Source organism: Cibotium barometz, chromosome 63, assembly GCF_041138505.1.
Source record: "Cibotium barometz isolate CiBa-2024 chromosome 63, ASM4113850v1, whole genome shotgun sequence".
Taxonomy (NCBI): Eukaryota; Viridiplantae; Streptophyta; class Polypodiopsida; order Cyatheales; family Cibotiaceae; genus Cibotium; species Cibotium barometz.
This window is the reverse complement of record NC_141108.1, coordinates 7,787,492-7,815,330: the sequence shown is the minus strand read 5'-3', so window position 1 is coordinate 7,815,330 and position 27,839 is coordinate 7,787,492. Positions and strand designations below refer to the sequence as shown.

Genomic DNA, 27,839 nt, shown 5'->3' with positions numbered 1-27,839 from the left:
CTCTAACTTTAGATAGAACGGGAACAAACAAACAAAGCAAATACAAAGAAAGTAAGGACCTTGAGAATGAGAATCAATGCAAAATCTTTGGAGATGGAGCATTAGGAAATTTTTGAGCTCATTTTGGGGCCCTGTAAGGAAGTTTGACCAAAATATTCAAAAAGAGACACTAGATAAAATTTTTACAAACGAACTCCAAATTTGTCGGACCTCACATATTTAGATTCTACTCTTCAAAAGCTATCCATTGATATATAACACGATAGGGTTCAGAGAAGGGACAAGATAGATACCTAAAAGATTCCTTTTTGCCTAGGAAAGATTCACGTTACTACCTGTAAGTCTTAATGATTATAATGACAATGCTAGATAGTCATGTGAGAAATATTGATGATGCTTACAAAGCTTCAAGGTTAGGTAGTTATGTTTAGTAAGATGAGGTTTTTAACATAGTAGGGGCAGACACCTTGGGGTACTTAAAAAGCCTAATCTGCTTCGATATAGTTGGCCTCTTCAAAGACCTCTTCTTCAATTGCAAGGTACGCCTTTTGTGCCTTTTTCTTAAAGAAATAATTCTCTCCTCAATATGGTTATCTTTACCACAAAATCCGAAAGACTTCTTTGCTTTTGAGTCAGTGAAGTTCTTCCTGTTGATGTTCTTATTGGTGGAGAACTTGTTCTTGGTGAAGTCTTCTCTTGCTTCTTATACTCCTCAAAGAGTACAGCTTCAAAGTCTTCTAAAAAAGGTTGTGGAATATTTTTAAGAGTAGAGACTAATTATCCATACTCTTCATCAAGCATAGTTCTTAAAAAGACAACTGCATCCTCATCATCTATTCGTGCTCCCGTAGGTGTTGCTAATTGGGACATTAAACTCTTTATGGTGTGTACGCTCTATATAATAAAAGCTTAATCTTTTGATTTACCAAAATGAGTTAGAGATGTTGTACCCAATCTTGAAATTAGCAATTAGCATCATTTTTTTCCAAATTATGAGCCTACAGTTTGATTTGTCATTCCCAAAAACCCCCGGGGCTAGCACGAGTTAGAGAGTGATGCTTGTAGAGCTCCGTAATTAGAGTTTCTCCTCCGAAATCAAGAGGCATCTGATGCAAAGATTCCCGACAACATGTAGCACATTTTGCTAATTCCTCCCGCCTATGCCAAAGCGTTGGGAGCACCCTCCAAGTACAAGTTTGGCCAATGGTATCCTTCCAACTTGAAAGTTCTCAGTGGCATATTGAAAGTTCTGATTGGCTATAATGCAAAGTCATTTTTGAGATATGGAAATTAACACCATCTCCAACACAATGCCTTCACCATTAAGTAGCGTAACAAGATTCTTATGCCTAACAGAGTAGAAGTGTTGTATTAATCTTTGTTTGAAGAAGACAACATGAAGGCTCGGTGACAAGACAAACATGGTAGCAGCGCAGCTTGCATGCAAGACAGTCCCAAGGAGGCTATGCAATAGACAACACATGGTAGTGATCTTGCATGTGCCATTGGCTCTAGCTTTGCATGCAACTCAAATAACACCACCACCATGAGACTGCTTTTTTCATCGGCACTCTGAAGTCACTCTTTGATTAAATTAATTGGCTAAATATATGACTAGAATATGCTTTTTCTCAATCTACGAACTTCAAGGCTCAGAAATCTGTACAATATACATGTAATAATTTTTCTTATTACCTACACACTGAACTGCATGGCACGAGTAGTAGTCTCAATGATGCAAAGAACACCACATACAAGTGTACCTTTCTCTCTTCAGAACTTTAATACATACAATGTACCATTTCTACATTAATTTCTCTTCAGAACTTATTACAGTGAAAGGATCTACACTTAGGACACAACAGGGAACACTCGTAAGGCAAAATGAAGCTTCCCCCATGTTCCTCTCCTCAACACAACAGCCCATGAAACCTAAAGACAGGTTATAAATAGGCAGCCATCCTCCACCCATAATCAGATCCTCTAACAGCAGGAACAGGAGGAACAGGAGGTATATTTGGAAGGGACTTCAGATTTGTCATGTTCACAAACTTAAAGCATGAAAAAAACCGAACTCATGCCCTGCTGAAAATATCAATGCAGCAGAACTATTTGCAGTTGTTGGCAAAGGCTACACACATTGAGCCTTTGGATGGATCCTATACTAACCCAACCCTGTTTACCTGCATGGATGGAGTGGAGTTGGAGTACATGCCACAATAAACCTGTTACAAACTCATAATAGATAAATTGAATCAAATGTTCCTGTTAACTCTCTTGGCATTGTACAAATATGCACAAAATGCAGTCCTTAATATATAACAGGTGGACCAAGAAGCCCAAGCCTCAGAGATGTATGAGCACTTTTGAATGATAGTGCATGCAGGCAACACAGCCTACAACCTTTTTAAGCTCTTCTTCCTTGCCTCAAGCTTCTTCTTGTCTAGAGGCATTTTGGCTGTGCTTACCTCAACTTCAACCCTCTTCGGACTCACTGTCGAAGCACTCAATACATGTGTATCAGTGTTCGGCCCGACCCCACTATCTCGGTTGTTGTCTCTGTGCAGTACATTGCTAGGAAGGGCAAGGTTCTGGGAACTCAGGCTGTCACCAGGTCCTGCGTTGATGGTCATCGATTCGCCTATTACCACCTTGCTCTTGGCTTTGGGTTTCATAGCGTGTATGTTGGTCATTAATCTGGAAAAGCCATTAAGCAATACCACAACAAAAAATTATACAAAACTAGCATAATCTCAATATTATGATTGGATGTAAACATGTAAAATAGTCACGATAACAATCCCTTTTTGTACATGAATAGCCACGATAACCTAATCCTTCATGTATTATAATGGTTAATGCACCAGCAGACCTATAATTTCAAATTATATATATATATATATATACACGTACAAAGTATACCTGGCATGCCTAGCATATCCCTCATAGTCTTCCATCAGCATCTTTCCAGCCTCCTCATTCAGAGCCGACTCTGGGAAAGGCTCAATAAGCAAACACCTCACCACCTGTTCACATGTATTATTAGTGTCCATTTTCTAAAAGCAAGGTGCAGATTTGAATCATGAAAATTGCAAATTGGCTTCATAAACCTTCAACTTTAATGGAGAAGAAGTTACCAGAAGAACATGCCGCAATCCAAGAGTGGGCTTCCAATCTTTCTTTAAGGTGTTCACACAGATTTCTCCATTCTTGGCTATATTTGGATGAAAAATTTTTGTCATGAAGTAGCCTGCATGAAAAGAGTCTCATGATTTAACGCTAAGACACAAGCAAATGCCTCATACAGGCCCATAAACTACTCTTTGAACATTCACGCACCCACGCAGGCATTTATACACATACATATATACGAGCATCCCATGTCAGTCACTTTTAAAGAGGGCATTAACGTTCTAGAATGTGCACATTTGTGCTGGCATGGTTAAAAATGTGCATCTTAAAAGGACACGTAATATCCATAAAATTCTACTGATGCAGTTAAGGATCGAGATTAAAAACACTGCTCAGTGTCCATCATGGTACAGTTCTTTGATGAATCATCAAAGAGCCATGTCCCTAGAGTAGCAAAGGGCACTAGCACGTATGTACATAAGCAGCACCAAGCATAATCATAATCAACATTTCACATGTTTGAAGAGGATCTCATGGGTACTCATCCATAGTTGACGGAAACAGGAAATGGAAATGAAAACGGAAACAGGAACATCATTGCGATCTGAGCTCCCATACTACTGTGCACCTTCCTCCCCCCCCTGCATACCTGTGCGCCTCCACCTTCCAGCCCTGCCTGCCATTCACCTTGCCCACCTCCTCACTGACTGCCCGTCATCCAGCCCAGCTTTCAACCCTTCCACCCTTGCTCCGCACTTCTTCCCCTGCCTGCGCACCTGTGTGCCTCCACCTTCCAGCCCTCCCCCTGACTGCCTGCCATCCAGAGGATTTTCCCATGAATGGGACTCGGGAGGGAAGGTTCGCCCTGTTAGAATTATGGTGGCTTGAATGGAATGATTAATGACATGGATTAAGCATGATGACTATCTTCGGCAAGAGATTAGAGTTAATCAAAAGTGATTAGATAAATGATCAGCATAATGACAGCATGAAAGTAGAGAATGAGTGTACTCTTGCATTAAATTGAAGCCTTTAAATAGGCATGAGTACACTGGATTAAGCATGATGACTAACTTAAGCAAGAGATTAGAGTTGACCAAAAGTGATTAGAGCATGAGTACAATTGCAGCTTCAATCACCTCCTCTCCCTACCTTTGGTCTCTTCAAAAGACCCCATACCCCTTGGGGTGCATTAAGGCCTTCATTTGCAAGGAGGTAAAGCTCCATTGGAGGTAGGAGAAGCAGGAAAAATAGCCGCCACTCTATAGGTCAGCCCGGCCATCTTCCATAGCCCACTCCAAGAAGCTGCCGTGTACACACACACGAACTCATCGCAGTCCAATTAACCATCCCCTTTTCAATTTTTTTATTTGAGTATTTAAGCCCAGCTCTACCCAATTTGTGGTGGGTCAGCCCATTGCCACTTGCCACCGCCCAGCTCAGCCGGTAGCACCACCATTGCACCTCCTGTTTTGAAAAAATGTTTTTTCACTATTGTGTTCCTCGTCTCTTCTTGTGTCTCCCAAGCCAAAAATCATCGAAATCGGAGTTTGTTTGGGCCTCCAAAACACTTCTGCATATTTTCAGCTCCATTGGAGGTAGGAGAAGCAGGAAAAATAGCGATCAGCCCGGCCATCTTCCATAGCCCACTCCAGGAAGCCGCCGTGTGCACACACACGAACTCATCGCAGTCCAATTAACCATCCCCTTTTCAATTTTTTTATTTGGGTATTTAAGCCCAGCTCTACCCAATTTGTGGTGGTTCAGCCCATTGCCACTTACCACCGCCCAGTTCAACCGGTAGCACCACCATTGCAGCTCCTGTTTTGAAAAAATGTTTTTTTCACTATTGTGTTCCTCGTGTGAGGATTACTTTTATTACTTAGTATTTCATCCACTATCTGTGTATTTAAGACTGAAACTGAAAGTAGACTTGAACACAGATGTTTGATTGATTGATTGAAATTGTGATACAACAGGCTCCTTATATAGGAGTCCAAGAGACACGAATGAAAAGACACATCCCATTACCAATAGTCATGACTCTAGGCGAAGAGACACATCCTTTGGACGAATAGCTGCAACCATTGGATGAAGAGTTGCAACCTTAGAGCGAAGGGGTGTGACCAGTCGTCGAAGGAGTGTGGCTCTTGATGAAGAGGCATGTCTCTAGAGCGAATAGTCGTGACCATCCGAGTGTAGGGGTCCTCTGTAATCATGTCACTTCAGTATCTGTAACCATAAGGAGACTGTGTATAATGAACTAAGTCACAATCGTGACATTCCCTCCCATTTAAAATAAAACCCAGGGGTAGTTGTTGTGACTCTGGAAGAAGGGAAATGATTGTATTGCTTCTGCATCCAAAGCTCTAGCTGCTAGATCCCATGTCATGGCATTATTGTTGACCATAACAATCTTGCATATATCAAACTGAATATTAACTGCATCTGCAACTTGTCTCATCTTTACCAAAAGCATGAGAATCATATCTGTAACTTGAGTAGAACTTTTGTTAACATCATTGGTAACTTCGAGCTTTGTCCAAGAAAAGATTGAATCTTTATCTGCTTCAAGTGAAACTATTGGTAAATTATCTGATTGTGTCACCACGCTTTCCAACTGAGAGGTGACAACCACCTGTTGGATGTCTGAAAGGGATTCCACTGATTTTTTCTGGAACACAAAAGTCTTCAAGTGTTGTCGTAGGTTGAGAAGAAATATCTTCCATATGCTTTTCTTTGCTCAGAAAGTTGTTCTCGGAACAAGTTATGTCCAAAGATTCATTTGCACCACTGAAGGTAAGGACTGGAGTCTTCATTTTTGAAGAATCATCATTCACCACGACGTCCGGTATCTGGTCAGAGGCAAAGACTCCGTTTTGCACGGGCGGTGACGAGGCTATTGCTTCTGCCTGGGTCACGGCAAGAAAAGGGGTTGTGGACACATGTACCAGAATCTTCTGAATCTTCAGCTTTCTCAGCAGGTATTAAGGCTTCCAATGTAGAAGGGGGAGGTTGAGGTTGTTTGCGCCTCTTAGACCTCTCAAGGATCCTCTTGCACAACGTGAGAATGAGTAAGTCTTCAACACTGCCACCAAGAGCTTGCAAGGACTTGAATGTAGGGCATTGCTCGCGAGGGGAAACTTGTCCAACGTCGCGGCGTTCACGACCGAGTACTCGACTAGGGTCGGACAGTGGACAATCGTGCCACTAAGTAAGCCCATCTTGATATGGCTGATTTCTTTCCAAGATGTGATCCTTTGGAAGCTTCATGTTGCTGCTTTTGTTGCTGATGATTCCAATAAGAAGTTGGTTGCTTAGAACCGTAACATTTCCAAGAATATCCATGCTGAGGCTTGCATTGCTCGCACGAAGATACTTTGTGTCTAGTTGTCTCTGAAGAACCATGCTGAGAGAATTTTTGTTGAGAAACATGTTGAAGCTCATCGATACAAGCTTTTGGTTGTTGATGGAACATGGCTTCAAACCGCTGGAATGCAGCTTGTTGCTGTGAATGTCATAATAAATAGTTTTGCTGGAGAAGAAGCAACAAGGTCATAGTCGTCAAGCTGCGGAAAACACCGTCATAGACCGCAGGAGCCTAGCAATGAAGAAGACTGTTTTCGAGAAAGGGAGACGGCAGCAAGTTGGCGCGCAGAAGACCAAGGCAGGCGCCATTTCGTATGAACCCGTAAGTGTATGGGTTTTTTTTTTTTAAAAAATGTGCAGGTCGCTGGCTGTCCGTCTCTTCTTTTTTTCCTTTTTCTTTTTTTTTGTGTGCGCGCTGGTCAGCGCGGCGGCTGGGTTTCCTTGCGCTGGCGGGTGGCCGTTCGGTGCTGGCTGCCGGCTGCTTCACGTACGTATATAATAAGGCTTAATTATAAGCCTTAAGTTATAAGGCTTATTGTTTTTTTTATTTTTTTGTGTGTAAAGGTGACGCGTCGCCGACTGGAAAGGGTGCGCCGCTTCGAAGGCCTGTACGCGTCGTCGACGACTGGATGCGAGGAGGTGCGCCTTTTCGAAGAGTTGGATCACGTCGCCGGGTGCGCCTCTTCGAACAGCGCCTCTTCGAACAGTGTGCCACCAGCAGACGCTGCATGTATTAAGGAGGCTCACAACCGGCAGCCACTCTCAGCAAACAAGAGCGCACGTTGGCAGCAACCTAGGCGAAGAGAGGGGAGGGGCCTCATATTCAGCAGCGAAAGGGGCAGTTCCGGCCATGTTGCGAACTCCGAACACCACCGGTCAGCAGGGAGGGAGGGTATTCCGGAAATACAGCAGGGGGTCCCTCTCTGCTATACACACAATACGTGTATATGGGTGTGAGACCTTGTGTACTTGTTTACATTACTGCGAGCAAGGATTCACGCCAAGTCCACCATCGCTCTGCTTCTTCCATACAACACCGAGAGGAGAGCAGAGCGGAGAGGGTGAGAGGCTCACAACCGTAGGCCCGGGAAAAAATTTTGCTCTGATACCACTGTGAGGATTACTGTTATTACTTAGTATTTCATCCACTATCTGTGTATTTAAGACTGAAACTGAAAGTAGACTTGAACACAGATGTTTGATTGATTGATTGAAATTGTGATACAATAGGCTCCTTATATAGGAGTCCAAGAGACACGAATGAAAAGACACATCCCATGACCAATAGTCATGACTCTAGGCGAAGAGACACATCCTTTGGACGAATAGCTGCAACCATTGGATGAAGAGTTGCAACCTTAGAGCGAAGGGGTGTGACCAGTCGTCGAAGGAGTGTGGCTCTTGATGAAGAGGCATGTCTCTAGAGCGAATAGTCGTGACCATCCGAGTGTAGGGGTCCTCTGTAATCATGTCACTTCAGTATCTGTAACCATAAGGAGACTGTGTATAATGAACTAAGTCACAATCGTGACACCTCGTCTCTTCTTGTGTCTCCCAAGCCAAAAACTGTCGAAATCGGAGTTTGTTTGGGAAATCGGAGTTTGTTTGGGCCTCCAAAACACTTATGCATATTTTCAGCTCCATCGGAGGTAGGAGAAGCAGGAAAACTAGCCGCCACTCTACACGTCAACCTGGCCATCTTCCATAGCCCACTTCAGGAAGCCGCCGTGTACACACACACACAAACTCATCGCAGTCCAATTAACCATCCCCTTTTCAATTTTTTTATTTGGGTGTTTAAGCCCAGCTCTACCCAATTTGTGGTGGTTCAGCCCATTGCCACTTGCCACCGCCCAGCTCAGCCGGTAGCACCACCATTGCAGCTCCTATTTTGAAAAAATGTTTTTTTCACTATTGTGTTCCTCGTCTCTTCTTGTGTCTCCCAAGCCAAAAATCGTCAAAATCAGAGTTTGTTTGGGCCTCCAAAACACTTCTGCATATTTTCAGCTTGTCCCAAAACAAAGTTGAACCGAGCATATGGGTGCAGAAATTACAAAGGTAAAATCTCTATCCCTACTCCTTTCAATACTTTTGCAGGTCTTCAGAGAGCTACTTGCACTGTTTCACATTGCGATCAGTAGCATACATACATACTCATAGTTGTCAGGTACGAAGGTACGAAAAAACAGTATCGGTAGGAGACTTTTTATTTCCGAAAAATAAGTTCGATAGAGGTACGGTCGACTTTAAAAAACACTTGAAAAATAGACCTTTGTACACATTTAGAGATGGCAAGGTAGAAAGCACCCATTGGCCCAAACGGCCATAAAAAACAGTAAAACAGAACAGGAAGAAAAAAAACGGACATAAAAAAAGTCGCCAAAAAAACGGCCATTTAAAAAAACAAAAGCACCAATAGATATTTGTACACATTTAGAGATGCAAAATCAAGAGAAGGTGGCAAGGTAGAATAGAAAGCCCCCATTGCCCAAATGGCCATAAAAAACAGTAAAACAAAACAAGAAGAAAAAAAACGGACATAAAAAAAGTCACCAAAAAAACGGCCATTAAAAAAAAACAAAAGAACCAATAGATATTTGTACACATTTAGAGATGCAAAGTCGAGAGAAGGTGGCAAGGTAGAAAGCCCCCATTGCCCAAACGGCCATAAAAAATTAGTAAAACAAAACAGGAAAAAAAACGAACATAAAAAAAGTCACAAAAAAAATAGTTTCGCTTGCATAGTTTCATACCATACCATTTTTTACGTACCTCATGAGCAGGACTAGTTTCAAAGATAACTATGTACATACTTGCAGTATTTTGCAAGGTTTGCATCACTTGCATTCAGTTGGGTACAAAGAGTAGACTTGCAAACAGTATGGTTGGTAATGATGTGTTTGGGATGCTTGCTGGCAGAGACAAAATTGATGGGACTAACTATCCATTGCGAACTTATATGATGAGGCACTTATTGGTTGCCAAAGAGATTTGGGAAATAGTTTTGGAGATGAAGAACGTCAAGTATATCTCCAGTGCAACAGCCTGCTCCTGCAACTTTTACAATAGGTATTAGAGTCGCTTCAGTCATACTAGCACCTGCACCTCTTATTGCGGATCAAAGACGATGGGATTCTAGGAATGCATAGGCACATTCCCTTGTTACTCTCTCAGTGATATGTTTGGGATGCTTGCTGGCAGAGACAAAATTGACAGGGCTAACTACCCATTGCGAACTTATACGATGAGGCACTTATTGGTTGCCAAAGAGATTTGGGAAATAGTTTTGGAGATGAAGAACGTCAAGGATATCTCCAGTGCAACAGCCTGCTCTTGCTACTTTTACAATATAGGTATTAGAGTTGCTTCAGTCATACTAGCACCTGCACCTCCTATTGTGGATCAAAGACGATGGGATTCTACGAATGCATAGGCACATTCCCTCGTTGCTCTCTCAGTGAAGAAAGCATTATACCTATTACCACATATCCGTTCATGTGTCATTGCTAAGTTAGCGTGGGATGCCCTTGCAGCAAGCACTATATAAGGAGCGCAACGAGGCTCGTTGTCACGTGCCATGGCTGAATCTTCAGCATGAACTGTTTTAATCCTTGATTAGTGCAACATTTAGTACATCATATAGTGTCAGCATCAGAAGCATCATCATCAACAGTAGTTTCAGCACCATCATCTCATCATCATCAGCAACAACCTCATCTGGGGACATGGAAACCTGTCTCGACAGCAACAATAGCAACTAGCATAGGACCTTTGCAGCCAGTCAGCTATCCTCAGCATTAAGGCCAACACAAGGGACAGTAGTACAATCAACGCAACCCATTTAATAGGAATTTTTCAGGAATATTCATGTCCACATCAAGCCGACAGCATCTGGTGCTAGCCGACAGGACCTCAACATATATATATAAGCATAATTCAAGATTCAATCATTCATCAAGTCTCATTCAGCAATTCATCCATTGCATTCATAAGTAGAAGCTATGTAGAAGGGCCACGGCCACCCCTAAGTCATGTAACTATTTGGCCCTCCTAGCTCTTTTTCACATGGACAGATTGATGAAAGCAAATGGGAGCAGCGATCTTGAAGTTGACTCAAGAAAAGGCACCAATTTTAGTCAAAAAGTAGAGAAAAGAACAAAGTCAAACTTGGTTGACCGCGAGCCAACGTTGCCGTTGGAAATAGGAGACTGAGCTGAACCAAAAAACTAAAGGCCACTTTTCCAAAAAGCAACTCCAAGGAAAAAAAGCAAGACCCTGAAGTTAGAAAAGCATAACTAAAGAACTTTAACCAAAGTTGAGTAATATTTTATTAGATTTCTCTTGAAGAAATCTCTCTTGGGGTGAGAGAAGAGTAGAGGGATACCAAGGATATATTGAAAGGGACAATTATGAGGCCAACCCAAGATTGTCAATCTCTCTCTCATGAGAGAGCAACTATGACACCAGCAGAGTACCGAGATTTTCAACAATTCAAACAGTTTCTCCAAGATGAAGAGTTCTTAGCTTGGAGAGCCAAGAAGGAGCATGATCATAGAAGGGCTTGGATGTTTGAAGATTTCATTAAAGATCAGCCACCAAAGCCTATCTTCGAGCCAAAGGAGTCACTATTGCAGAAGAATCTAAAACTACCCGATCCACTACCCATGGAGGTAAAATAGAGAAGCTACCCCTAGGCCCGCTCTCTTGGATGCAGCTTCTTCGGGCCAAGCAAGGGAAAAGAAGGCAAAGGAGCCTTCTACAACCGGCAAAGTGAACTTCAAACGGAGAAGAGTGTCAAGTTTGATACCTTTCATGGAAAGCGGGATATCCAAAAAGCCTTATCTTTCATCAAACAGTTTAATTCTGCCTTTGGAGGCGAGAACTTATCCGAAAAGTCCAAACTTCGCATGGTTCGTATGCATTTAAAGAATGCTGCCTTGAATTGGTGGCTAAAGGTGTTGCAAGATGGAACCGAGCCAAAGTCGTGGACCGACTTCAAGACCACGTTCAACAAAAAGTTCATTCTTGCAAACTTTAAAGCAGATGTGCAAAAAGTCGGTGAGAATGTGGCAACTTACCTTAATAACTTTTCAGTCGTCTCATTAAAATTTACTTCTTATATTCCCTTCCATCACTAATGGAAATGCGTAAGTTTATCAATGGATTGCAACCTAAGCTTATATGCAAGCAGTTCACATGGCGGGACCGAAAACCTTGGAGGAAGCACAAGACAGAGCTCTACAAGCCGATGCCCTACATATGCCTTGGATGGTGGGCAAAGCAAACAACGATAATCAAGATCCATCCCAAAAGAAGAGGTTCAAAGGAGGATCTCGATCAAGAAATGAGCCACAGAAGAAGAAGGACAAGAGTAGGGATAAACCTCCACTTTACCGAAAGAAGCTATCCCGCAAGCAACTCGAAGAATATGTCAAAGAAGGAAAGTGTTTCCAATGCGGGAAGAACGGACATATGGCTATAAAATGTCCCGACAAGCTACCCCAAACCAATGCATTGCCAAAGGAACTTCAACATCAGGATGATACACCACCAGAGGTAAGGCAACTTTTCAAGACTTGGAGCAAAGTGGCTAACCAACCCATGCTTATCCATTTTGACAGTGGTGCTGCTATCCACCACAACATTCATCCCCAGGTGGTTGAAGCACTGTCTAGAATCCACTCCCGAGTATCCCTAGCGGTGAGTCCAACCGCCTCCTTGCTCGAAGAAGATGAAACTCCGGTGCCCGATTACTGCTAAGGAATCTGCACCTTTCTCGGTGCTCCACTAAGGACATTTCCTCCAATAGTGGCCTTTCTCGCCACAATGGTTACAAGTCCGCTCTGCCTTCAAGGCGTCACGATCCAAGTTCGGCTCTTGCTCAGATGACTTCGCCTATGCACACTTCCCTTTGCCCTTGTTGCGGCCTTTCGACGACTGGCCAGTCAAGGCCTCAAAACCTCCGCCCTGTGGAGGATTCGTAAACCGCTCTTCCTGGTCCAAGACCATAGGCACAAGCTCCTCCCATGTGATGGTGTTGAGCCTCCCACTGGTGATCAAAGAGAAATAGAAAGCTGAATACTGCGAGGTCAGATGAGACAGCAAATTGATGGACATATCCTCTAAAGATATCTCCTTCCCAACCTAAAGAATCTCCTGCTAAAGAGCCTGGAGTTTGTTGATGTGCTCCCGCATCGTCAAAGACTTTGCAAGATTCATCACTCGCATTTGCACTTCCAAGAAAATCCGCTTCATTGGTCATACCCAGTTATACAGAGAAGCCAAGTGTTGCCAAATCCCTCTGGCCAGCGTCATGTGTTTGATATGATTAATCACCTGGGGTGTGCAATTAAGAAAGATGAAAGAACGCACACGGCATTGACATGATCCCTTAATTGTGCCTGAGCCTCCCGTTCTTTCCTCGTAGAGGGTAAAAGCTCCCCGTCCTCCAACTCTGGCCGTGGAACACCAACCACAATGAAATCAGCCAAGTCATAAGACTCCAAGACAGACTCCATCACTACCTTGCAGATGCCATAGTTAGTCCCGTCCAATTGTCGATCCACCGAGAATGTGGGAAGAGTGGGGACCTTCACATGCTTCTCAGCCATCTCAAGGGTTCACAAAGTCTTGTGAAGGAAGGGTGGGTGGGAAAAAAAATGAAGAATAGGCTTCAAACACTATGCAAGGTGGCTCGCCTCTACCCGTTCTCCAAGTCCCGAACAACCCAAGAAATCTCCAATCAACACCAAAAACCAGCAAACCCTCAAGCTCCCACTGTCTCCAAGCTTCAAGCCACTTGGGGCTCTGATACCAACTGCTCTGGAGAAAGAAAACGCAAAAGTGTAGAGAGAAGCTATATAAACTCTGCTATATACACAATATCCAGTATACGTGGAAGTGGGGAGCAAGGGTGGTATAAATACCACCCTATGGTGCTAGTCGGCCAGCCCAAAAACAACCAACAGTAGCAAATCATGTCCACGACTGGAATAAAGCCAGTCACCCAACATATACACAGTCGGCCAGGACAAAAACCTCAATCGGCCAAAACCAGACAACCCCCACGACCAAAAGCAAGGAAAAAACATGGAAAAAATGAGGAAAATGGAGAGAACTCCTGGGCGGGCACACCCACAACAGAGGCCCTCACTGAGTAATATGGTACAAACAGGAGATGACTACTAACATCAGCATCACCATCAACAGCATAAGCATCATCATGGAGGTAGGAAACCAGTCGACAGCCATACAAGCCCTTAGGCAGCAGTCGACAGCTAGCCAAGGACCCTAGCAGCCAGTCGGTAGCAACTAGGCAATGACCAACACTATGGGCAAACATGGGAAGAAGCGCACAAATTTAAGGAATATTATAAGAATAATATTTTTTCAATACTGGCCAACAACAACATCCTACTGGCTGAACAACACACCAGCATATTATATACACATACATTCAATATTCAACAATTATTCAGTTCAAGTTCAGTTCATTCATTCATGATTCTCGTAAGTCAATGGAAGTCATGTAGGGCCAGAGGTCACCCCTATGGGGCTGAGCAAGGACCTAAGTTATGTACAAGCGTTCAACAACCTTTTCGTACCATATTAAATACAAAGAAAACCCTGAACAACTCTCTCTCCTCTCGCTCCTCAATCTTAATCATGTTTAATCAACATCTTGTTCTTAATCAAGCTTAGGCTGTGGATTAGTACAATAATGCTTCCACTATGTAACAACTTCCATCCAAAATCTACGAGGCAAATTTTGGCCCTTGACCATACCCTCTGTACACTAGCTCACAAAAATGCACTTCACTACCTTATTATCAAGCTTCATGTGATGCTGATCAAGCAAAAGAGCATAGGGTACCGTCTGTACCATCTTCCCTCACAGTGGAACATGGTTAGCAAAGGATGTGGTTTTTGAGGAGAATTCATCACGGCCCTTGCTTGAGTGCAAAAAACAGCCGCATGTAGACTCACATGATCTCTTTGATACTCTTCTTCCTTTGAATGGTACACAATTACCATGTGGTAGGAAATCAGGCCATACATGCTGGAAATCAGCCAATAACAACTGAAAATCGGCAGTCAAGCAAGCCTTATGTTGATGATGCAATGGCAAAGGAAAGGAGAGCCATGCACAAAGCTAAAGCAATACCTCGTTGGTTGTTACAAACCTTACAGGACAGCCATGTTCAGACTCCTTCGCCAGGGAGAACGCGTGCTAGTTTTTGCCAGGGAGAACATGCTCTCATGAACACCTTGTGCAATGAAGAGGAGCATGTTTCCTTTGAGGAAGCACAGGAAGATGATCATTGGATGCATGCTATGTAGGATGAGTATGCCTCCATACTCAAAGATGACACATGGTATTTGGCAAATTTGCCTTACAACAAAAAGGCCATTGGTACGAAGTGGGTTTACAAGTTAAAGATGGTAGCGTTGACTGCTACAAGTCAAATCTACAACATTGCGTTGTGTGCCTCTCCTTGTACTCTCACCAAGCTTCCCCTGGAGTATGATGTGGTTTCTCGAGCTTTGAGGTGCCAAGTCACAACCACTCAATTGGATTTTCATGACTTAAGCTCCCTTCTCTTGGAAGAAGAGTCCGTCCTCGTTTCTCAGGGTAAGATCAATGTGTCTCTTAATAGTTTGGATTAGGCCCTTACTTCGGTTCAGAAGAAAGGTCAGAGTCGTTGCTTCTCATGTGGGAAGAGAGCGCAACTCTCCAAGGATTGTTTGTCCAAGAAGAAGGACAAGGACAAGGGCAAGTCTTCATCTCAAACACGACACAGAGTAGTGACTCAGATACTTCAAGCAACACATCTAGGGCTGCCAGGGCGCTTCCACCTCAAGAGGACCAAGATGGTGTACTTCTCTAGTATACATGCAGTTTTCCCCATGTGCTTCCAGCCAGAGGAGGCTTGTGGGCAGGAGAGGGGGTTGGTAGCAGCTCCATTTTCTGGTGCATGGGAACTGTGAGTCGGAGTTCCAAGCATTAAAATCTGGTAGGACACGGTCATCTTTGGTGTAGCAAAAATTAAGGATAGGATCTGTTTCGAGTTCATTGTTCGAGGCTTTTGGGACGTGATGTGTTCATAGTCCACTATTGGGGATTATGGGCGAGGTGTGTCATGCAGCTCCTCATCTTATTCTTGGAATTCACTGCACACTTGTGTGGGAATTCAGAGCCAAGTGAAGTTCCTTGCTGTTTGTGGTGGCATTTTGTTTCGAGGAAACGGGTTGGCGGGTGCTCTCTCCGAGGTGATTCCAGTATCTGCAATACTGGAGGGTCCATGGTTGCATCTTCATCAATTTATCTTTTTCAAACTCTTGCACACTATGAACTGCAGAGAGGGTGTTAGATATTGTGTATCTCAGTGTTATGGGGCCATCTCTATTTTATGGGCTTTAACCTATTTTTTCCTTGTGTAGTAAGCTGTGAGGCTGTCAGCCTATTTCTAGGGGCAGTTGCTGAGGGCGTTCACATATTCACTATATAAGGCAGCTCCTCATATTCACTTGTAATCCATTCCAAGCACTTTGTGCAGGTCCCCTTGCTGGCTATTCCCATTGTAAAAGCTTCATGCTATCATAAAAGGTGATCTTGTCCACAAGCTCTCTATCTTCTTTGCTCCCTCTCTCTCTCTTGTATTGTCTATGCTTCCATTTATGTGTACTCCAACACACCGTCCCTGTACTCGCTAATTTATGTACTGTACCGACTGAATAGAGGGGTGTATTAGCTGATTTGAAAGTTGTACCTATTGTACCAGTCCATGTACTTGCTCTACCGGTTGAATGGAGGGGTGTATCGATTGAATGGAGGGCTTTACGTACTGCACCAGCCCATGTATTTGCTGTACCAATTGAATGGAGGATGGCTATACAGGTTGAAAGGAGAGCTATATTTGCTATATCAGCTCTATTGCATAAAGACCTGTGGCTGGTGGGGAAGAATTAGTACGCACACGGGGGTATATGGATTATATTGTTGGCTCAATATTTTTGCAATCTTTGTATCGACTGATTCTAGGGTTGCCTTGTACTCGGCTGTGTCATGGTTTGTATGTGAATAATCTGGCAAGAACACGAATGTGGGTGAGTCTTCAAAGCTTGTTCAGAAGAAATACTCAATTTCAGTGTTTAATTGCATTAATAGTCATAAGTGTTTTGCAACACCCCTCTGCGCGCGTCGCCTAGGAAGGTACATTGGTATGCGAGCATTGACTCTTTCACACTTGTGTGAAGACGATCTTGTTGGGGTATAAACATTGACTATATGTGCAATGTCACGTGTGCAAGCTCCATTTTCAGCATTGTGGATTAAGTGGCATTATTTAAGGTTGTGGCCAATTTTAGTGTTTAATTGCATTAATAGTCATAAGTGTTTTTCCAAGCGTGTCGCATCGCGCTTGGGAAGTTACATTGATAGTAGAGCATAAAGGACCACGTGCCCTATCCTAGACACTTTCTTGGACACATAAATGGGACTTGGAGCTCAAGTGTCAAGTGGAAATCATGTATGGCAAGCTCTCAAGAATTTGGGAGAACTCTGGCATTGAAACATATTCTACATGGTGCTCACATACATTTCTAATAAGGTGGAATACCAAGGAACAACATGTTCTACATGGTGCTCACATACATTTCTGGTAAGTTGGAATACCGAGGAACAAACGCCTAAAATCCCTAGGAGGGTTATTATTTTTGGACAACCTCAAGTGGAAATTCTGTTCGCGTCATTACGTTCGTAAGTCAAGCAAATGGGGGGGACATGTCAATGCACATTTGGCAGAAGGTCTACCGGTTGGGATATTTTTAGAGATAAAGATTATGGGAGGACCCATCTCTTAGATTGGTAGTCGATCAAAGTGAGACAAGTGGCCTCACACTTGTCACTTCAGCTCTATTGTGTGGCTCTCCGCTTGTCATTATAGCCTTCTCTGCCATTTTAGCTCATGGGAGGCCCAAATCTATCAATTGGAGCGCGCTCTCTTCATTAGAGAGGCTCTCTTGCTGCATGCTAGCCTCTACCATGTTGGTTGCTTGCATTCTCGTCAACTACTACTTGTGGAGAGTTTCTACACTGTTTCACTCCCCTCAACAAAAGGTTTATGTATCTCTTTAGCCTCTTGATGCTTGCACCAGTTAAGTGGAGGGTTGTACCAACTGATTTGAGGAGTTGTACCTATTGTATCAGCCCATGTACTTGCTGTACCAGTTGAATGGAGGGCTGTACCTACCCCGTTCAAGCCCAAGTATTAGTACTTACATGGAGGTATATGGTATATGGCTCGGGATTTCTACAGTCTGGTTACAAGCTGAATTCTATGGTTGCCTCGTGCTAGGTTGCGTTATGGTTTGTATGTGGATAATCTAGCAAGAACTTGAATCTGGGTGGCCCCCCCAAAGCTTGTACAGTACTCCTTGGTAATAAAATTACCCAAGGGGAGGGTCGGTCCATTCGAGCCCTAGTGCAGTGTCACATGTACAAGCTCCATGTTTAGCATTGTGGATTAAGTGGCATATGTTTAAGGTTGTGGCCAGTTTAAGTGTTTAATTGCATCAACAGTCATAAATGTTTTGCGACACCCTCCCTCGCACGTTGTGCCCGGGAAGTTACAACATCTACTTCAAGCTCTTGCGTCGATCCTTTGACGATCCTTCTCGCATTAAGAGAAGTCGGATCTTAGTTTGCCATGTTAGGAAGTTTGTTCCAGTAACTTCTCAATGAACATGTTGCTCTTGTGTGCCTCCATTGTAAGAGGCACCCAAGATCATCCCTAATACATAGGCCAAAACAAGGTTATTAGAAACAAAGAAGGGTGCAAGCAAGCTCACCACCCAACCGTAGGTATCATCTAAATCAACTTGTGCTTTGGTTGCAACAAGTGATGGAGCCTAAGTTGCTCAAATGTTCACCCAAAGTTTGATTCTCGTTCATTATTAAATTAATTGGCGTAACTTGCACTTCTTTACCAACAAAGGTAGTCCCCCTGTCCTCTGTCTTTGCCATGATGTAATGTATTCCCCTGAACATTGGGAACCGTATGCACATTGGGCTTTGTTGCATTTGCATTATCATGCTTCTTTATGTTTGGGCATGCTTTTACGATATGCTTAGTGCTTCCACAAGTAAAGCATTTCCCCTTGCCCATATACAGCTCTTTTTGCACAACAGTAAGACCATAGCTTGCCACTTTGTAGGTACACTTCCTAGTAGAATTATTTTCAGCTTTTGGATCATTTTGGCTTGGTTTTCGTCCCTTTTAGGTGGCTATCTACTACTTTGCAGGCTTGGGACAGCCCTTTCTTTGCCCTGGAATGAGGGTTTAACCTTATGAGATCGGTTTAACTTGAGCTCCAATCACTCGTTAGTGGTAGTAGCGGCTGCAATTAGTTGTGTTGTAAGGTGTAACCAAGATACATTTGCAATCCCACTTTGTTGGAATCCCGAGTGAAACTCTCTCTTCCTTTCTGCTTTTGGAACATGCACGCGGCTGCAATCACTTGTGTTGAAAGGTGTGACCAAGATACATTTGCAATCCCCCTCAGTACACGGGTTGTAATTCCGATTGAAACTCTCTCTTCCTTTCCGTTTTTGGAACATACACGTGTCTGCGATTAGTTGTGTTGTTGTAAGGTGTAACCAAGTTACATTTGCAATCTCGCTTTGTACACGGGTTACAATCCCGATTGAAACTCTCTTCCTTTCCGCTTTTGGAACATCCATAAATGGAGACATCTCCAAAAGTACTTTCCAAAACTTGTACACATTGTTTCCCCTTCATTCTGTTTCACCCAATCCCACTTCATCGCTATCTCATTTAATGCGTTGGGAGGTAAGAATTGTGCATAAAACTTTTGCTTAAGCTCTTTCCATGTTCTAACATGATTTGGGGAGAGGAGCTCAGTAAGCCACCAATGTGTTGTAGTGCCTTTCATGAACATGCTTTCATGTTGGATGATGGACTTTTGAGTGAAATCCTTATCATTGAAGGCAATTTCAAGTTGGGCAATAAAAGCCCCATGATATGTCTCAAACTTAACAGATTTGTCGCTGGCTTTGAAGTGACGAGCCTTTGATACATTATTGTGCATCTCAACATGTTTCCCTTTGTCCACATCCATTGGGATTGCCTCTAAAACTGACATTATTTTTTGGAAACAAAGGGACATGCATTGAGCATAGAAACATGTGCCCTGTAAGCATGAGGCATGGTTGGCTCCTCTACATTGGTGCATTCTCATCCATAACCTCTCTCTCACAAGTATGCTTTAGGGGCAAGAGTAGTATGTGAGATAAATGGAATATCTCTGCACAAAGAGAAAATTGCAGCTCAATGGCATTTTGACCATTGCAATATGCATTGTGTTCTTCAAAGGCTACGTGAGGTACACCCACAAGGCGTGAAGTCACTAATGGTTCCTCTCTATTTGCATGTGGCTTCATCCTCTTAGACATGTGCTCTTGCTCAACCATTAGTGGACATTTGGGATATCTGCATGTTCTTCATAGGCATCCTCAATACGAGCCAAGTATGCACATGTTGTATCCCTCAGTCACTAATGGTTCCTCTCTATTTGCATGTGGCTTCATCCTCTTAGGCATGTGCTCTTGCTCAACCATTAGTGGACATTTGGGATATCTGCATGTTCTTCATAGGCATCCTCAGTACGAGCCAAGTATCCAACATGCTATATCTCTCAGTTGCATATGCAAAGCCACCAATGTGTTGTATGTAGTGCCTTTCATGAACATGCTTTCATGTTGGATAATGGACTTTTGAGTGAAATCCTTATCATTGAAGGCAATTTCAAGTTGGGCAATAAAAGCCCCATGATATGTCTCAAACTTAACAGATTTGTCGGTGGCTTTGAAGTGACGAGCCTTTGATACATTATTGTGCATCTCAACATGTTTCCCTTTGTCCACATCCATTGGGATTGCCTCTAAAACTGACATTATTTTGGGAACAAAGGGGCATGCATTGAGCATAGAAACATGTGCCCTGTAAGCATGAGGCATGGCTGGCTCCTCTACATTGGTGCATTCTCATCCATAACCTCTCTCTCACAAGTATGCTTTAGGGGCAAGAGTAGTATGTGAGATATATGGAATATCTCTGCACAAAGAGAAAATTGGAGCTCAATGGCATTTTGACCATTGCAATATGCATTGTGTTCTTCAAAGGCTACGTGAGGTACACCCACAAGGCGTGAAGTCACTAATGGTTCCTCTCTATTTGCATGTGGCTTCATCCTCTTAGGCATGTGCTCTTGCTCAACCATTAGTGGACATTTGGAATATCTGCATGTTCTTCATAGGCATCCTCAGTACGAGCCAAGTATGCACATGTTGTATCCCTCAGTTGCATATGCAACTCCCGAGCTATGACTCCCAAGGCATGATCCATAAACGATTCAGATTTCTTGGTCTTCAAGCGGTCATGGAGTAATGGATCTTGGCGGTAGAACTTCAGTTCTTCTTCTTGTGTATTAAGAAGAGCTTGTATACGAGTAAGATCAACCCATAATGATGTGGATTCTCCTTCTTGCACTTTTTCTTTACCACGGGACAGTTGTCCTACATGTTCATGTTCCTTACTATGCACAACATGCGTATGCTCTTCCTCTTAAGGCATGGCATTGGAAGCATGCAGCTATCTTATCCTCTTGAAATAGGTGCCCACTTTTAAGAATGGAGGAGAGAGAGAGAGAGAGAGAGAGAGAGAGAGAGAGAGAGAGGTCCTACAACAAAAAGTAATGGCAAAGGGATGCAAGATGGAAGTGTTGGATACTTACTTTGGACAAAGGGGTAAGGCTTGGGCACCTGGACATTGAGTTGTGACCGCTTCGGGACTTCAGTGAGTGTGTACACAGGGCTGGTCATTATTTATAAGTGAGTTTGGTCGCCCAAAACTTTAATATTAAAGTGTGAATTCACTCACGTATAAATTAACATTGAGTCCAAGAGATAAACTAATGCATTTTGACCAATACTTACCACTTGTCCACATGCAACATAACAATGTCAGCCAGACAGTTTCATACACATGGTTCACGGGCAGGCGTCTCCTTACCCTGAACTACACATTGGTCATGCAAGCATGACAACAACATGCAAATTTAATATGCAAGTAAGCACATCAATATGCTATGCATTGCAACATTGGTATGGACAATCCCCGCTCATGAGACTATACCCAAGGAACATTTATGGGCAAGTACACGAGGTACCGAACCCAATAGAAAGCCAATTTTCGAGATGTTTCCAGGAAAGTATATGAGGTGCCAATCCCAACGGAAAAGCCAATCCTCTAGGTGTTTCCGGGCAAGTACAGGAGGTACTGAAAAGATGCAGGGGAGAAGAGAGCTTGAGCTCTTGCAAGCACACACACACTCACAAAACCCTGATAGAGAACACACAAGGTGAGAGGGCTGAAAATCTTCTTCTTCTTCACTCAACACTCAACACACCATATACAAAGATAAGAGTACACACCATATGAAAGGTACTCAACCAAATACATACTAGGGTTCTCTATAGTGTGAACCCAACTAAATGAGCTGGCGCTATAACTATGCCAGTCTCTAGAATGGCTGTCACACAGCCTGTCATCCCACTAGCCGCATATCACCCATGATCTCACCAACCATGCCAGTGGTGTAAGTGTGGGGCCTATCCCCCAGGCAGGTAATCAGTGTCCACCGCCTCACTAGATGAGCTCGATATCTCAACACTCCCCCTCGAGCTCAACTCCATCTCATGTACACCAAGCGAAGCCCTGAATCTGCGGAGCTTCTCTCTACCCAATGCTTTGGTGAAGATGCCGTTACCTGCTCCTGTGTGCTGACATAAACAAGATCAACATCTCCTGCCAAGACCTTCTCTCGGACAAAATGGTAGTGGACCTCTATATACGAGCATGAAAAACTAGGTTCCTGGCCAACTGTACACTGCTAATGCTATCACAGAAAATGACTACTTGTCTATCCACTGATAGACCCAAATCTGCAAGTAGCTTTCTCAACCAAGCTACCTCACATGCTACCATAGCAGCACCTCTGTACTCGGCCTCTGTACTGGATAGAGCAACCGTAGGCTGCTTCTTGCTGCTCCAAGTCACAGCAGCACTCCCCAAAGAAAACACAAAGCCACTAGTAGATCTTCTATCTGAGATACTACCATCCCAATCAGCATCTGTGTATCCATGTACACATATCTCTGTCCCAGTTTCATAAAATAGTCCACAATGCAAAGTAGACCTCACATATCTCAGTATGCGTCTCAATGCATCCAAATGCGGCTTCCGTGGTGGAGCTTGCATAAACTGACTCACCAACCCAACAGCATAGCTCAAATCTGGCCTGGTGATCGTCATGTAGATCAAGCTTCCTACTATGCGCCTATAGATAGTAGAATCCTCCAAAATCTCTCTTGAATCTGCACTTAACTTGCCATTCTAATCCAATGATACTGAGATAGGCTTACAGCCTGTCATACCATACTTGGACAACATGTCCAAGCCATACTGTCTCTGCAGTAATCCAATACCATGTGGTGACCTAATCACCTCAATGCCCAAGAAATATACTTCAGCTCAAACTTCTATGTAAGCAAGATCTTTACATCAAAGATCTCTGCATCATACATAGATGACAACAACCACAACCCCTCTATCATCGTGTCTCACATATAACGAGAAATCTGCATTGGCTACACGAAAGCCAACAGTCACAAGATATTCAGAAATCTTATCAGACCATGCTCTTGGTGCTTGTTTTAAGCCATACAAGGCTTTCTTCAACCTGCAACAATGCTCGGGGTGACTCACATCCTCATAACCAGGTGGCTGCAACATATACACTTCTTCCTGCAAATCCCCATGCAAGAATGCATTCTTTACATCCATTTGATGTAAAGACCATTGCTTTGACGCAACCACTGCTATCACAACTCTCACTGTTGCCATCTTGGCAACTGGACTGAAAGTTTCCTCATAATCAATGCCATATGTCTGCGCATATCCTTTGGCCACCAATCTGGCCTTGTACCTGCTTATGCTTCCATCACTATTATGTTTTACTTTGTACACCCACTTGCATCCAATGGCTTTCTTGCCCTCAGGCAATTGCACTAAATCCCATGTCTCATTTCCATATAGTGCATCCATCTCCTCATCCATAGCTTTCTCCCAACACACATTTCCAACCGCCTCATCAATGCATGTGGGCTCTACAACCTGCACAACCTTAGCCATGTATGCATAGTGATGTGCCACATAACCATCATAGGTAAACCTCTGCACAGGGTTCTTTACTCTCCCAGATCTTCGCAACTTTGCATTCATGGCTTCCATAGCCTTCTTTACACCAGGTGTTCTCATAGTTGGGATCCCAAGCTCCTCATCAAAACTCATCTCTGAGCTACTAGACTCTCCATCAACATGAGAATGCCCTGCAGAAATGTCAGGCATACTAAGGGGCTCAACCACTTTCTCTTTGTCTTTATGTGATGTACTAATCACATTTGCAGGACTGGTATTATGATGCAGCTTGCCACTTCATGGTCTATCAACTGAACCACTAGATGAGGACTCTCCTGGTCCACTCAAAGATTGTGATTGCTGACTTGCATTCTGTGTAACCACATTTCCACTCACATCAACCCCAACAGCTTCTTTTTCAGCAACATAGCAACTGCTCATCTCATCAAAGACAACATCAAAACTCATCTCTGAGCTACTAGACTCTCCATCAACATGAGAATGCCCTGCAGAAATGTCAGGCATACTAAGGGGCTCAACCACTTTCTCTTTGCCTTTATGTGATATACTAATCACATTTGCAGGACTGGTATTATGATGCAGCTTGCCACTTCATGGTCTATCAACTGAACCACTAGATGAGGACTCTCCTGGTCCACTCAAAGATTGTGATTGCTAACTTGCATTCTGTGTAACCACATTTCCACTCACATCAACCCCAACAGCTTCTTTTTCAGCAGCATACCAACTGCTCATCTCATCAAAGACAACATCCCTGCTTACCCTCAACTCACGTGTAGCAGGGTTATAACACTTGTATCCCTTTTGCTCAAGGAAATATCCAATAAACACACATTTTTCAGCTTTTGGATCCAACTTAGTTCTCAGCTCATCTGGCACATGCACATATGCAATGCATCCAAAAACTTTTAGATGAGACAAATCAAGTTTTCTGCCAGTAAACCTCTCCTCTGGAGTTACATCATGTATGGCTGCAGTTGGAGTCCTGTTCATGGTGTAAACTGCTATAGAGCCTCAGCCTAATAGCTATGCGGCATATTCTTCTCTTCCATCAATGCTCGCACAATCTCTACAATGTGCCTGTTTTTCCGCTCAGCAACTCCATTTTGTTGCGGAGTATATCTGCATGTAAACTGTCTCCAAATACCATTTTTCTTCAAAAATTCAGAGAACTCATTGGAGAAGTACTCTCCCTCTCCATCTAACCTTAGGCACTTTACATATTTTCCTGTTTGCTTTTCAACCATAACTCTCAAATTCTGAAAGTGAGTGAACACCTCACTCTTCTCCTTCATGAAGTATACCCACACTTTCCTTGTGTGGTCATTAATAAATGTCACATAATACCTGCAGCCTCCCATAGACATAGTCTTCGTAGGATCCCATACATCTGAATACACAACATCTAGTGCATTTCTGCTCACATATCTGTTACGTGGAAATACATGCTTTGTTTGCTTTCCAAATTAGCATGCTTCACATATTCTCTGGATACCTTCAACTTTAAATTTTGGCAACCCTGTGACAATTCCTTTAGTTTGCATAGACTTCATTCTCTGCACATTCACATGTCCAAATCTTTTATGCCAAATGTCTGTGTCTGCAACATTTTCTGAACCATTTGCAAACATCGCAGCACTCACTTCAGGCATGTTTACATTCAACGTAAACATTCTGCCCACTCTGTTGCCTTTTGCAGCCAACCTGCACTTGTCTTTAAAGTCCTCAACATAACAACCATCAAGATTAAACCGAACCTGCAAACCCTGCTCAATCATCTGGCCAACTGAAACCAGATTCTTTGTTATGTTCGGAACATGAAGTACATCTGCAAGGTACTTCACTTTGCCATCTTGCATAGACAATGGCACATCTCCAACATGGGCAATTGGATGAGCAGTGTCATCCCCTGCTTCCAAAAAACCTGGTCTTTCAAGGTTTTTCATCTCCTTGAACCACTCCCTGCCGTGACTTGTCATGTGGTTCGACGCACCTGAATCAACGTACCATACAACGTAACATTTTCAGACATGCTTCATAACAAACAACCTTTCATTATCCTCATTGTTTCTGCTCGAGGATGCATAGTTGTTTTGCTGCAATTTCCCATTTTGAATGTCAACCTGCTTCTTACATTAATCTGCCTGCACATGTCCAGGCTTACCACAATAAAAGCATCCACGTATATCATTATATTGCCTTTGCCAAATTCCACGACCTCTTTGACTCCCCCTGCCTCTGAATTGGCCTCTTCCACCTGCGTGTTGTTGTTGTTGTTGTTGTTGTGAATTCTCGGACTGTTGTTGTTGCTGCTGCTGCTGGCCATAATTCTGATTACCTGTTCGGCCACCTCCTTGACCGCGTCCACGGCCTCCTCTACCTCGTCCTCTTCTTGAACTTGTGTAGAAGGCCTGTTGCTCTGAACTGTTTTTGTTTTGTGAAGACTATTGGTCTTCACCCAAGCTCTTCTCTTCTATTATCAACATAGACACCAAATCTGTAAAATTGAGAATGTTTTTCCGAGTCTGAATAGACGTCTTGAACACCTTGTATTGTGATCCGAGACCACGTAGACAAACTTCCACCTTGTCATCATCATCTACTGAAACACCAATAGATGCAAGGGATTCCACAATACCCTTTATCTTCAATGCATAGTCATTCACAGACATGCTCTTTTTCTCCACAGTATGAAGTTCATTCTTCAACTGTATCTTGCGTGCCTTGGTATTCGTTTCATAGAGTTTTACCAAGGTGTCCCACACCTCCTTCCGGTACTTGGTATCTTGTATGTGCCCAATCATGGTGTTCTGTATACTGATAGAGAGCCAATACATAACTTTTCTGGCTCCTTGGTTCCAGTCCTTGAACTCTTTCACATCTGCAGCAATTGTCATGGCCCTGTGAAAATGGAACAGTACAAGTGTGGGCATGGTGGTTGCAGAGTCAGAATATTTTATGATTCACATGGGGGGTGCCCGGACAGAGTTTAAGATGTGTGGACATCCCTAGGTGTGAAGGGGGGAACTAGAAACATTAAACTTTAATGTTTATTAAAGTTTGCCCCTAGGCCTTAGTGGCCCTAGGGAACTTATTAAAGTTTGAGACCCTAGGGATTATTTTGGGGAGGAGCCACTTTTGGAGTAGTGCTTCTCTCTCCTCCCTCTCTCTCTAGCTTTTGGGAAAGGAATCGTGGAGGAGCCTTCATGCGCTTGTATTCATGCGTGGAAAAACAAAGGAAGGAGGCGGCTACTGTTTTCTGTGTGCTGCTGCTGTTTTCTTCTGCATAATCAGCTGTACTTCCCACGTGTGCAGTCCGTACAGTGCAAGAACAGGCGGCTGCTGAAATCTGCTGCAAGCGCTGTGTTCTCTGCTGGATTCTCTGCGCACAGGCTCTGTACAGGCTGTACCAGCAAGTACACAGCCAGTACCAAACTGTACGACTGCCGTACAGTGTACGGACAGCCAGGTACAGCAAGTACAGTTGCTGCAGGCGGTGCAGACAGGAGCTGGACAGGCCTGGTTACACAGATTCAGGCGACCAGAATCAAGACAGCAGGCTTACAATTCCTGGCACGTATCCCGAGGTGGTACAGACGGGTACAGTGCTGTTTTTCAGATCTGTACATTCAAAGTCAGCATAGAGGTGAACACAAGGAGGAAGGTACAGGCAAGTACATGCACATATGTGAAGCAGGGTTGTGGATACAAGTGCCTGCAAGTACAGATTGGTACCGTTGCTTCCTCCAGTGCTGTGTCACGAGCTGAATTTGGTAAGCTTCGTTTCCGTTCATCTATCTCTCTTTCTACTGCTTGATGTCTGTTGCAGATATGAGTTTATCTGGCCCCTTGTGAGAGGAGGGGTATGGCAGATTGACAAGGGTTGAGACAGAGTTTGGACAGCACATGTATGTATGAGCTGAGATGATGTATCATGCACTTGAGTTATGCCAGATGTATGCCCATGGCTGGCCTGCTTAGTGGTCTTGGCTGATCAGAGGGAGGCACAGTGTGTTATTGTGGAACACAGATCTGTGT

The 27,839-nt window shown here is 43.5% G+C and overlaps 1 protein-coding gene across 1 annotated transcript in view; it reads right to left on the bottom strand.

The window, feature by feature from the left end:
* Positions 1-1,754: 1,754 nt before the first annotated feature.
* Positions 1,755-27,839, bottom strand: part of LOC147603622 (ubiquitin-conjugating enzyme E2 22-like) — a 42,058-nt gene continuing 15,973 nt past the window's right edge. Inside the window, exons 4-6 of the mRNA XM_086796099.1 lie at positions 3,138-3,250; positions 2,923-3,026; positions 1,755-2,697 (exon numbers count right to left, since the gene is read on the bottom strand). Coding sequence (XP_086652225.1) covers positions 2,397-2,697; positions 2,923-3,026; positions 3,138-3,250 — 518 coding nt within the window. The 3' untranslated portion in view covers positions 1,755-2,396. The remainder of the gene's footprint in view (positions 2,698-2,922; positions 3,027-3,137; positions 3,251-27,839) is intronic.